Source organism: Antedon bifida, chromosome 4 (assembly GCF_963402885.1).
Source record: "Antedon bifida chromosome 4, ecAntBifi1.1, whole genome shotgun sequence".
NCBI lineage: Eukaryota > Metazoa > Echinodermata > Crinoidea > Comatulida > Antedonidae > Antedon > Antedon bifida.
In genome coordinates, this window is record NC_136229.1 from 31,087,536 (window position 1) to 31,101,640 (window position 14,105).

At 32.2% G+C, this 14,105-nt stretch overlaps 1 protein-coding gene across 1 annotated transcript; it reads right to left on the reverse strand.

Annotated features, from left to right (window-relative positions):
* Positions 1–801: 801 nt before the first annotated feature.
* LOC144839573 (uncharacterized) lies at positions 802–13,273 on the reverse strand. The gene is made up of 19 exons (XM_078694998.1): positions 13,215–13,273; positions 11,486–11,869; positions 11,133–11,378; positions 9,787–9,921; positions 9,403–9,549; positions 8,919–9,059; positions 8,601–8,741; positions 7,433–7,744; positions 7,021–7,088; positions 6,440–6,683; positions 5,942–6,238; positions 5,634–5,706; positions 4,783–5,506; positions 4,463–4,541; positions 3,756–3,829; positions 3,004–3,255; positions 2,250–2,404; positions 1,964–2,099; positions 802–1,814 (listed from the first exon to the last, which is right to left on the reverse strand). Exons 1-19 carry the CDS (start codon positions 13,240–13,242, stop codon positions 1,731–1,733), a joined length of 3,720 nt encoding a protein of 1,239 aa, XP_078551124.1. The 5' UTR covers positions 13,243–13,273; the 3' UTR covers positions 802–1,730.
* Positions 13,274–14,105: the final 832 nt, after the last annotated feature.

Genomic DNA, 14,105 nt, shown 5'->3' on the forward strand with positions numbered 1-14,105 from the left:
TCACCATTTTCAAAGGGGTGCCCTCTACGGCGAATAAGTAAAGAGCTTACATATGTTATAACACTGGACCTAAATTATTATTATTTAATAAAATGTTGTTATAGGCTGTACCCAACAAATGGCTAGAAAATATCATGTAACATTAATATAGCTTATTCAACAACAAAAAAACAGATTATTTTTTTGCAGGGGAACAATATATTTTATAAGATTACTTATTTCCAAAAATTCGTCCTCTAGTGTGTATTACAGAGGGCGTTGTTACAAATTATCTAAAGGTATACCTATAAGATTACTAGTGGTGCAATACTTGTTTTTAGATCATCTACTCCAAGTGCAGAAATAGGGGAAGCCGCAACAATCACTGGAAGAAATATTGATGCGTGGAAGTGGGGTGAGTAAGAACATTTTTAAATGAACATATAGAACATCTAAAACAAATTCATAAGTTTCATTAACATTATTTTATTAAAACATTAAATAATAAACTGCATTATTCCATTTAGTCGTGGGTTCGATTTCCACGCTGGTGGAATAGAGTTAAAGCTTTGCGAGATACTGTGTTTGGGGTTCACAGAATTATACGTCCCCCATTCCAACACATCATGAGGCGACAACATCAATGCTTCTGATGTGGTGGAAACAACCCCAAGGCTGTGGCAGGGCCTTAGTGCTGAGGCAGGGAGAGTACACCATAACATCTTCTTTTTTTTTTTGCTTTCTCTCCACCTGTATTTTTTTTTGTTTTAAATTTTATGTTTAGCGCCCTCGATTTAATTTAATGTAAAAAAAGGACTATAATTACCATTTAGTATTTTTATTGGCGATAGGCCTACATATTGTTTAAATCAAACTATAACTACTGTATACCAAAAAAAACTAGTTTCTACACAAAATAAACAGTACCCAAAGCTACCTTAAGTCAGATAAATTGCCTTATGCTTTTGTTTAAATTTGTAATATCATCCACACACCTGCTAACACTATCGAACGAACAACCAACATTTTTATAAGCCACTATTACAACTTTTATGAATTGGCACACACAATTAGCCGTCCTATATTATATACATAGTAATCGAAAACAACACTTATAAAAGTAGAACTCAAACCTAGAAAAATAAATTTAAAACAGCTGAAGAAATTAACAAATCAGTCTTATAAAATGAACAGATTAAAATTTACAAATAAATTCATAAATGAATAAATTAAACATATAAAATGAACACATCAAACTTTCCAATGATTACAATCCACAAGTTCTTGACTCAAATTAAAACTTATCAAATAAAAACACTCTGGAGACACTACTCAAATATATTTTTCCCTACTTCTTTCTGAGAGTTGGAATGTGAGTAGTTACATAAAGTCACTGCGGTTTAGAGAAATAGTTCAGTTTCGTGGCTAAAATTCCCATAAAAGATTTGACCATTCAATCACATAATTTGGCCATTGTAGGCGTTTGAATAATTCTGTTAAACTCGAAGTCCAACAAAGTCAAACTAACTTCAGGTAGGCCTGAAATTATATTCTGGCCTATTTAATAATTTCCGCTTGAATTATTATATTATAGTATTTTTTATGTGCCCTATTATATTTAATAGTTTTGGAATAAACAAAAAGAAACTTTTTTTAATTTGGTAAAACAGAGAATAAGTTCAACAACCGGTTTTAGTGTATTGTATTTTACCTAAAACAGGTATACAGATGCCTAAACATAACTACAGAGGTTAATTATTCGGCACTACTACTTTGTTATCCTCACACCATCTAAGATAACACAAGGCAGCTTCATAGCAAAAGTTGTACTGGATCTAAATCAGTAAATAAAATACAGTTAAATGAATAAGTAAAATAATAACGTATGCCTAATTATTTGAATTTATTTGCTTATTTAGCTAAATATTGTAGCTTCTTAGAGAAGAAACAATCTTCACGTTTTTGATGATAAACAAAGTATTACCTGTGAGTTCACCATATTGGAGCTTGCTGAACGCAGTGCTTTCAGTGTCTGGAACACATCTACTATCTTTTCTTCTCTCATTTTCTCAATCATTGAATACACTAAACAGAACAAACCGGATCTGCAAACACCGTCTCTAAAGACAGAATTAGGCTGGTTATGTTTAACTAATTTTAACCCTCGAATTTCAAGTAGGCCTATTATTTGTGAAAACTTTAAAATGATGTAATTTCTATTGTATTATAATCAGTAGCCTATAATAATCAATACTTAAATCTCTACTCACATGCAATGAACAGTAATCGGTGTATTATTAGAAGACGTGTCACATCCCTCCATTATTGCCATAACGAATTTAACAAATGCATTAACCTTTGGAACAGGTTCGTTTTTTGGCCATTGTTTAACCTCATATTGAATCATTTGTCGTACAGTATTATCCTTCAAGAAACACAAAATAAACTTATTTAGACTATACAAATAGTATGTGGGTATTGCTTATTTAATAAATTTACGAAATAAATAATATGTGTGTAATTGGTCAAATTGTTGTGTCATTGATCTGGAATGTTACATTTTGAAGTTGTAATATATAAACAATTACTAATAAGAATGAGATTTCCCGTTTGAATAATATCTCAGGCTAATTACTATTAATTACTACTAATAATTTCAAAAACGTTTTTCGGGTCGGTCAGCTATTTTTATGGATATTACACCATCTTTTTATCAATGTTTTTATGTATATATTTATTATCATCATCATCATCACCAATATATTCCTGTAATACAACCCCGACTGGGATTCTTATAAAAAGTAAAACAGTTGTGAATTAAGTTGATATGAAAGAAATTATTGTAAACTACATTATAACATACAATAAATATTACATCTGAGTATACAGTATGTGATATACTGCATTTTATATGTAGGCAAGTGCAAATGAACATCATGCCAGATTTGCCAAAATATGCAAATTTGGCGTTTATTTAAAATTTGGGATCCTCCTTACTAAACAAATTATGAACACATGAATAACCTTTTCAAGAATAAATCTTCTCTCAGTCCCAAATTGGTTGAGCACAGTTGACTCCAAAGTAACCGTATATTCATAACATTTCAGTCTTTCATTTTTCTTTTTTGGAAGGTACACTGCACAATTGAGATCTTCTACTTCATTTAGTTGTACAATGACGTCAGACTTACAATCAAATACCAAACGCCAAAAATCTATAGTAGTATTCAACGAGGGGTTCCGAGCAACGATAAAAGTATGGCGATCCCTGTAACGCTAAGAAATAATGCAAGAGAAGAATAATGAAATGTTACTTATATATAATATATAATATGGTAGGCAAATGGCTGGTATAAACTAATGCAATCCGTCAGAAAAAAGATGTATATTTTAATAGTATACTGATGAAGGGCTAGTGTTGCCCGAAAGCTCTTCTAACTTTTCTGGCTGTTTTACTTTGTCGTTTTGATTTAGCTTTTCGCTTTTTTTTTTGTATCTCCATTGAGATCCAGCCACTAATACCCACAGCATTTTCATTTTGCCTTTGGATTTTTATACAATAGTGTTATATACATCAACAGTGTTTTTTGTTGTTGTAATAATATGCCATGCCTTGCCTTGTGTGTAATCACCACTTTATCATTATGACGTAAAAATGGCTGTATTTTCTATTGTGTGATGTATTTATATAATTATTCACAAACAAAAAAAATTTGATTCAATATTTCCGGAAAGTGTTAATTATGTTTTGAAGATTTGATGGTTAGGTATTATACCTCAATAAATGAATCATTTACGTAATCAACGCCACTGTCAACGTCAGGATTTAATTGGGAGCATCCTTTAGTTACTGTGATAAATAAAAAAAATATTACTGTTTACAATTACTAATGAATAATAAAATATATCAATCTAGGTGACTATTGCTGCATTGTAAGCATGACATGAGTATACACTTGTACCCTGATTACCTAAATAAACGTGCAATTCTTAATGTTGAGGAAAAATGTGTTTCCATTTAAACATCTGGTTAGGAATAAATACAGATTTTGTTTTGATTTAACCAAAACAAATATACACTGAAGTGTAACCCTCTCTTAATATATCAGGGAAGAGAGAAAGGCCACCATTTTGATAATAAATGAATTACATTTTCAACTTACAGAAAACCCTCTAAACAAAAGTGATCCTGTACGCTTGAGATAATCAATTATATGGAACTTTGTTGTTTGTCATTAAAGAAAACAAAAACAGAGGCGGCTCGAAGGTCAAGGGAGAGCGGTGAGACACTTAACAAGTAATTTTTTTGTTCGTCTTCAAAATAAAATTGGCATTAAACAATTATCCTCCGTGTCACACTCTTATCTGATGTTATAATTTAGTAATTTTTAATTAAATTTAAAAAAACCTTCAAACAAAGAGCTGATTTTATCTATTTTTATCTTCAAATAACCATTCTACCAAAGTTTTCTTTAGAACTTACGGAACAAAACACCATGAAAAGTTTTCTTGAAACTGAAATCTGCTCGTCTAGCATAATCTGGAAACAAACTGTTTAATGCCTGAAAATGTAGAAACATTGACTTTATTCGGATTGTTTTATTGTACCATTAATAAACAAGATCTGCTGGTTTTGTTAAGGTAGGGCCTATGTAACTATTTTTTTTTATTTATTAAACTTTAGTTGAATTTTTAAAAATGGCCTATTTAAACATTTTAATATTCAGGTAAAAATACATACGCAAGATGGTGGTTTTATACAACACAAGATGATAGATAATTAATTTAGGAAGTGTAGAGTACCTCGAATTCTTTCTTCAATAGATGCTTCATTACATAGTCACGTAATTTGGATAACTCAATAGGTTTGTATTCTTGACTTTCGGATTCTGTGTTACCAGAAATACGCTCTGGTAGAGGCTCATGGTCTGGGTGTACGTGTTTGACAGAAGATAGTACACTTCTAGTAGACTTAATGTTGTTGTATTCATTTTCGTTATAAACAAACTGTGGTTCCGGTTCCCTCTCTTGTTCAGGATCTGTGTATACGGGTTCATCAGAATAAGTAGCAACTGTAGAATTGTTTTTTTCATATTCACTTTTGTCATAAACAGGTTCCGGTTCCCTTTCTTGTTCAGGATCTGTGTATACAGGTTCATCAGAATAAGTAGCAACTGCAGAATTGTTTTTTTCATATTCACTTTTGTCATAAACAGGTTCCGGTTCCCTCTCTTGTTCAGGGTCAGCATATACGGGTTCATCAGAATCATTGACAGTAGACGGACTAGTTTCATTTTCTCTTCGAGTTTTCATATTTGTAAAATCGGAAAAATGTTCCGGTACTTCAGTGTTTGTGTGTATGGGTTCAGCAGAAGAAGTGACAACATCAGACTTAGGCCTACCACTTTCATATTCATATTTTTTACGCAAACCTTTGTAATTTGTATCTATCGTACACACATTTTGTTGAGTAGTAGTCCTAGATAAAGATTTATCAACGTCTTTTTTTGATCTTCTAAGTATAAATCTACAAAAAAACAATGTGATGTTATTTTGGGTTTTTTCAGCTAGTTTTGTGAAAGATTTGAAAATTTCATCTGGGTAAGTCTGACAATTAGTGTTCTATGTTCAAACGGTCTAGCGTGATACTTTACCGTTTAATTATTATCAACATGACTGTAACTGTAAAAACCGCCGCCAGTATTGAACCAATTACAATGCCGTAAACTGTGAATAAATAGAATAAAAAAGTTATTTATGCTTTTATCTTGATGTAGAAATAAACTAAAAAACTGTACGCATATGCAGTAATCAACGCAAAAAAATGTTCAGGAAATACTTCACTTGCAGCATGTTAGTGGTTATTGTGCACTTATTTTATAAATTTACAGATAGGTTGCAATTTCTATTGTACAAAATCATAATCAAAAAGCAATAAGAAAAGAATTTGATGTTTATAAACCTGGCATAGGCCTAATCGGATCTGGATCACAATCGGTTCCAGATATGATTGTTCTTGTGTTAGATTTTCCATAAACGTTTACATATGATGCTAATACTGAAAATGTGTAGTTTTTACAGAACTGAATTTCTACATCTAACACAACTTCTGTTTCCGATGTAGTTCCTTTCAGAAATATTCCACCTGACAATTCATAATGGTAGATCACGTGATAGTTTGAAATGTCGCACGTAGAAGCATTCCACTTAATCAACAGGAGCGTGCCATTTGCAAATGGATTACCTTGTATTGTTGGCTCTGTTATTTAAACATTGAAATATCAAACGTTAAATATAATACTCGTTATGGTGTTTAATTGCAAGAACTTCTTTCGTAGTAACGTATTATAAACTATTCTATTCATTTTTATCTATACAATAATAGGTCATATTGTAACCAGCGCACTAATATCATTTATTTGTATTTTAAATAATATATAAAATAATTATCATTTCAAACCTGTTGGCGTTGTTTGTACTGCTGTGTCTTGTCCCCATCTGCCAGCAATATCCATGTTATTAACAACTCGAGCGTTTACGATATAGGCAGAACAACTTGATAGTTTTGATAGTTTAACTTCTAATTTAGAACTGATGGTTGTATAATTGATTACATATTTTACATTCGTATAAATGTTCCAGTACTGAACTTGATAGCGAAGGATAGAGTTACATTGGATTCGGTCATAATCTCTTGAAACTGGCTGAAATATTTTAAGATTGAAAATTAAAATAAATTAGAATGTAATAAATAACAGGAACGCGTATTATACCAGTATTGCTAATTAGTGTCAGAAAAGATACAGTAGCCAGATGTAGAACATAGTTTGAAGTAAGTAATATTTCTACCTTAACACGTTGGAAATAAAACTTAATAGTTTTTCTGGACAAATTGTGGTAAAAAAACAATACCCAACAAACCCAATACAATTTATAATACCCAATATCAATAGAATATAAGTTACAATAAACATAATACATAATCTATATTGAAACAAGAAATACAATTTTAGCTAGAAATAAGACATTCTTTAACAATACCTTTAAACTCAAGATGATTTGATTATCTTCTATAGTTTTCAATTCTGTCGCAGGTTCGTCCAATGGTTCTATCATGTAATTTAACAGAATAATTAATAGAATAAAGGCCTCCCTTGAAGAAACGTTTATTCGAATAAATACAGTATGTACTAGGTTTCATAATTTCTGGAATCCTTTTCTGATCTGAATCTTGAATCAATTGGAATAAGCAAACAATGCCGTACGTAAAAACCCAGTTCGTATTATAAAATGTTAATTGTAATCTATATTTTGATAGATATATCTTTATTGTTTGCCTACCAGTTATATTATTACTAATTACGGTATTAAATTGATATAAGTTTGTATAATTGTAAATGTTCATCTGGTTTGCAATCATAAATGAAGCATAAGTTGTGTAGTTTGAGCTTACTTGTACATATGGTGTTAGTTGATCCAAGTGCACTTCTTGGGCCATCTACCTCAATACCACCAACCATCCTTGAAAATTGACAGTAGAATTCAACTTTCTCATTTGGGATGAGATTATCAATAACAATAGATGAACCATTATCAGGTTCATTTATTGATAGAAAGGAATCCATCTGTGACGATTTATACCAAAGCTTTCGTTTTGTAATTGTTCCTGTTCCATAATCTTCACCAAAAATCCAAGTGACGTCAAACGTTATGGTAGTTGCTGTTTGGTTTATGACAGTTGGCGGTTCAGAACGGTATGGTAATGCTAATTACAAAATAGAAAGTATTTTGTTTGGAGGTTTGCATGGCGAAATCAATATGTTTATTGGGTTACACCACGTATGTAGTTCTGAAAAGAAATCTTGTGAGTTTCTCGACGTTCCGATCAATACGTCGATCGTTGTTATTAAGAACACATGTGATTTACCACAAACTTTATCAACAAAAACAAGGTAGGCCTATTATTTCCACATTCATCTGAATGAAATACTGTAGTATATATGAAGCTTTAGGCTCTCGGTCTTCTATTATCAAAACATAAATCATATTTGATTGTTTCTATGCAAATAATATAAAGATTGTTTACTTTCTATTCTTTTTGTATGCCAGAGTGTTTGTTTTGGTTAAAAGGATAGAATTTAAATAATTACTGTTTTTACTTTTTTTATATATAGGCTAAATTTTACGAATCATTTTTAGTTTTATGAATTCATCTTTCATACTGTAGTTTCAGGAGATTTTAAAAATGTGATTCTGGAATCTTATGAATACATACCACGTTGGGAATCTAAAGACAAGCACTGGTACAACTAACAGTAGTTTATTAAGGGTAAGACTTTTTTTTGATTTACGAAAACCACGATGAGATAACACACTGGGATTTAACTACTTATAATTAGGCCTACTATTATAACTACAATTTGTAAGAAATTATTCTTAATAAATGTTTTTCTTTCTTTAAGTCGGTACTATTAGTATTTCGCTACTACTGTTTTCTGTAATGTTAAATTGGTGAAGCAGTTAAATCATTCATTCATAATTATCCATTTATTTTTATCATTATAATGTGTCTTTTTCATGTACAATTCTATGGCAATATAGATTTCAATTGGTGGTGTTACCTATGCTGCAATCCGATCCAGACCAGGCCTCTTGGCATCCATTAGGACAACTCCCATCTCGATTACAACCTGCAGAATCTTTGCAGTGGCATGGGAAATTACACAGCATACCAAACAATCCGAATGGACAGTCCATGGGCACTAAAAAGAACAAAGCAGCAAATAATGCTTTGTTTGATAAATAATTGGTACAAAATTATGTTTGCTTGACGTTTTACTACAACATACATACATTAGCTATGGATTTTTTTATCATTAAATATTATTGCATTAGATGGGGTTTTCTACATTAGCGATTGTAAAATACGCTAGGCCTACCTTGACATGTGTCACCAGTGTACCCAGACGAACACATTGACTCGTCTGAGTATGAGTTACATCCTGTGTGTATATCACAATAGCTATCATTACAGTGGCATTTTTGCCCACAGTCTGCTCCAAAGTATCCAGAAGTGCACTCTATAAAATATATAGTAATTAAATGATGAGACTAATGATGATTACAAATAATTTCTCTGATACATTTGAAACAAGTGACGAACATGATGAGCTGTATTTAGAAACTTTCTTACAGAATCTTAAAAATAAAACACAGTACTGAAAATCGGATGTAATAATAAGCTACTGTATTGTTCTAACCACGTGACTCTGTAGCGTAGGTTTTTTTTCTTATATCTACATATATATATATATGTATTTGTTATATTTGCAATAATGTAGTAATTTATTTCTGAACTATGGAGAATTTTTTTTCCGAAATAAAAGATGAATGAAGGAATGAATGAATGAATGAATGAATAACCTGTATCACAATCGTTTCCTTCAAAACCATTGACACATGTACATCCAGCAGGGTCAGGTGGACATACAAGAGCTCCTCTGCACGTTGAACCAGGTTGACTGCTACACACATTAAGGCAGTCACGGCCCCAGTTGTTATTACCGCAATCTATTGCAAATAAAGTCAATCAAAGTAAGTTAAACTGGAATTTAACATGTCAATGTGAATTTTTGATTGAAGATAATTTTACCGTCATTTAATTTTATGCTAATAAATTAATCGCTCTCGATAGAATCCGCACTTTGAACGGCTGTTCTCATGATGAACCACTCGCGCGCCGATTAATGGATCGAGAGCTACATACACAAGATAAGACATGAACGCGGTATAAAAGTTATTGATCACCGTTTTTGCAAGCATCGCCATCGAATCCTGCTGGACAAATACAGACACCTGTTTTGTCATCACACACTCCATTATTATAACAAACGGGACAGTCCATTTCGCAATCTGGTAAACTCCATTTTGGTGAAGGACAAGCTAATAGAAAAAAATATATATAGATATGTAAATACATGTGATTTAATTTTCGGTTTAATTAAGAGCTAGTTGGTAATGTAAACAAAAAATATCTTACGATGCTTCAGTAGTAGTCTATTGACGTAGTCTTTTAAACACAAAATAAATTAATTAGCTAAACTATCTCTCTTCTAATGAAGAAAGAAAAAAAAGAAAAACAACCTCAAACTACTCTAGAACACTGGTACATCATGCAGGCTCACAGCACTCACTTCCACATTGCATTCATAGTTTGTTTAAATAATATAAATCATACTAGCAGGAAGTTTCAAATTGTCCATGCTTATTACTGATTAGGCCTATGCAAGATTATCCTGAAAAGTCTGAAATGTATGTATAAATCAGGGAAGAGTTAAATTACATTCCTGTATCAATCATAGCATTACTTTATCTGAATTCCTTTATTATATCTTTATGGAAAAATGCAATATTATTAGAAACAAGGCCATATAGATGGCTGCAGTCGCGTGCTCAAGTTAGTGTTTACCGACCAACCGACCAACCGACCGACATAGTGAGCTGTAGAGTAGAGTAAAAATACTACAGTAGATGCTACAATTTGCTTTAAAGGAGAAGGTGTTTTATAGGTTATCAGAAGAGGTGGCAAGAGGAGAAAACCAAGAGCTGGAAAGAGAAAGCCCTACATGGAGATTATTAAGGTTGTAAAACAGAAATCGGGCAAAAAGAGTGCATATAAAGGTTTAACGCGCAGTGCGCGTGCAAAATCTGCGCACTCATGAAACGTACTCTAATTTCATCGAAAATAAAGTTATAAATTTTAAGCGCGTGTACGCATGCGTTATATGCGCTACGCACGTAATTGTATTGCCATATGATGAAATATGACCTGAAATTTATGAGTACCAAATTTTATTTAATTGTGATTCATGCTTGTGAAGATATGATTACAAACGTGATTTCGTTAAATCGTGCGTAGAACGCGTAATTTTTGATTGTGCACCGTGAAAACATAACCACATCGATTCCTGGCCATAAGGAATATACTGTAAAAAATTGACTTAGCTAGATGAAAGTGATATCAAGACAAGGCCATATACATGTTAGTGTTTACCGACCGACCGACCAACCGACCGACATAGTGAGCTGTAGAGTCACGTTGCACGCGACTACAGAGACTAAAAATACTGATTTATTTATTTACAATAATTTACCTCTGACAATTAGCCTCATTATACCATGATTACCGTCAGGGTTATCACCTATATAACATTCATACACGCCGTCATCCTTTGTTTGTACGTTTTCAATCACAATAGAAGATGCATTCCTCAGATAGTATAGTTCCTCATAATTATGTCTCCATCGTATGTTGTCAATAAAACTCCCATTCCTGATGTTGATACTGACCGACTCCCCAATGCTGACTGTTATTGTTCTATACTCAAATTCAATAATGGCTGTCAAAAATGATTTTATTGAAAAATTACTAATAGTAGTGATATTAATATTATTAATTAATTAATAATATATCATTATAATAAACAAATTTAAAAGCCTTACTCACCAGAAGCAGATTTTAATACAATTGCTGAATTTGTAACTATTCCACCTTTGTTTGCTTCAAATGAATAAACACCAACTCTTTCAGTTTGGGTTGGTAAACTTAAAACGCCTAGATACGTAAAATCCCCGTGTACGCGGTATCCAATTCTGCTACTCTTGTGAAATATTTTATCGTCTGGCATATCCATGTATTTGTCTTGATTTCTGACCTCACCAGTTATATCATCCCAAGTCACGTTTTCTTTCCCATCAATATACTTGTATAATACTCCAACTGATAAATCTCTAATGTCTTTATCGTCTTGAAGTGTGTATCCTCGAAACCAACTGTTACTATCATTGTAAACCAACGGTGTTCCAGAAAATAGTATTATATCTAATGGATCTTTTAAAAAAATTACATTTTAAACAAGGTATGAAAAGTATTGTAAAAAATTGATAATAATTATGCATATAGTAGTTGGGTTCATTTCCTATACAGTTTTGAATCTTTAAGCTTTAGAGAATTAACATAAGTGATAAGTGAATTTCAACTGCCGTCACTCTTAGTTAACTAAAGAAAGATTTTACTTTGCACTAGCACTGCACTGGCACGTCTTAAAATCATTCTAAAATCCTTGCACGCCCGAAGGGACTTCATAGTTTTCACATTAAAGTCACACCACAATGCTACACAATACATACCAAAAGAGCATGGCTTAAACAATAAAATCATAATATCAATGTAGTATTTACTAAATTTCCTGCACAGAGAGTTACATCTGATGAATAATCGATAGTGTTTTTTGTTAATAGTAGTATAGTATAGTAAATGAGGTAGATCATTATATTTAAAAAAAATGTCCCCTCGAATGTGTTTGAGGTCAACGGCCAATCTACACACAACGCAGAGCAAACGGGCAGTTTCCGCTGACGACAGAGTATATTCTACGGGACAAGCTACGCGGTTACCGCTTACCGTTACCGCTTGTCTGTGTTAATTGGTCTGAAAACAGTACAGTATGTAGGCTACCATAAAACCTCGAAAAGAAGCCAAAAGAAAAATAATCCCAACTCGAGATCAAGCCCTCACGATAGAATGGCCTTCTATTCGAGATAAATGTATGTGAATCAAAATACATGGTTAAGGGTTACTGTAGTTGAGTGAGATACTTGTGATTTAGACTGATGATATGTAAAATTGGCGGGAAATTCACAATATTTACAGTACTCATTTCGAAAAGAAGCCCCCTCTTTAGTTTGCAAAGTAATCTCGAAAAGAAGCCTATCTCGAAAAGAAGCCACCTTGAAAAGAAGCCCATTTTGGAAAGAAGCCCATCCAAGAGTTCAAAATGGGCTTCTTTTCGAGGTTTTACGGTATACACATTCCAAATTAAGCTGTTCTTTCGACGAAGTATCCGAGTTTGAATATCTCAATAATATTTCTGTTTTCCTCGATTGTAAAGTTCGCGCATTTTACTGAACTTACGCAAACTTATAAATGTATATATATTTATTTGACAATCATTTATTGAATAAATCCTCGCGAGTGATTATTATAGCCTTTTCGACATCTTTATACACCACGATCTCTCCTTCTCCGTGCTTGGGACCTGAATAGTTAGCTGAAACTACCTAATTATAACAAAAGGAATGTTTTTCTAAATCTAAATTTTCAATCAATCATTGAACCCATGGATAATTCTCACCTTCCAACATATATACATTTCTTATTTATATAATAAACATACCTGATGATCGAGACTGACAAGTCAACATGAGAACTATAACCAAGCTTTGAACAAGTTCAGCCAACATCTCTACTTCAGGTTAGTTATACCCAGAATCGGTTATATGTATGTTTCTGAAACTCATTGATATGAATGAATTAATACCGTATGAAGCAGTACAATTATACAGTTAAATTTAATAGTGATCAATCAATATCTCATCACAATACTATACTATAAATAGTAATGAGTATGTCAATGTTTATTTAGTTACCATTTATATTGGCTCCTGACACTATCGTGAGAAAAACAACTTTCCATTGTTTTCTTGAATAATATTCTTTTTCCTTTATTGATCTAAACCGATACTAAAAACTTGCACAGATGAAAAGGATTCGAGTATGAATAGTTTATTTAAAATGTTTTAGTTTCATTACAATAAGTAATAACTGTTTCCTTGTTTATTTATTTGTCGTTTAGCAACACCATGACGCTATTATAGCCAAAACTAGCTGAGACAAACATTTAGATTGTTGTCTCAGATAATAGTCAATGTTATTTCCTTAACCAGTACTTAATAGATGTACAAGATTTAGATAATAATTGTTTATTCAGACAAATAAAACAACAAGATGGTAAGTAGCAGGAAAGAAACAAGTATGTTGGAAATGTGAGAAAAAAAGAATAGGCCACACGGAAGTGGACAGAGTAATACTTTCTGTCAATGATATAACGAAACGATATAAATTCTAATAAGCCTGGATGCAGAACAATTATTATACACATTTGCGGGAAAAAAGTATAGGAAAATTTTTTTTTGGTTTTTCTAATAGAGTATACCATATGGAATGTCAGAAAAAAAATCCCCATCCCAGGGTCTTGGGGAAAATTTTTTATGGCACTTTTAAATTT

Coding starts and splice junctions, on each gene's coding strand:
- LOC144839573 (XM_078694998.1), bottom strand. CDS start 13,242: ATGTTGACTTGTCAGTCTCGATCATCAG. Junction 4,542..4,782: donor TATTGAAGAAAGAATTCGAG/GTACTCTACACT, acceptor CTACATTTTCAG/GCATTAAACAGTTTGTTTCC. Junction 3,830..4,462: donor TTTTCATGGTGTTTTGTTCC/GTAAGTTCTAAA, acceptor TATTTATCACAG/TAACTAAAGGATGCTCCCAA.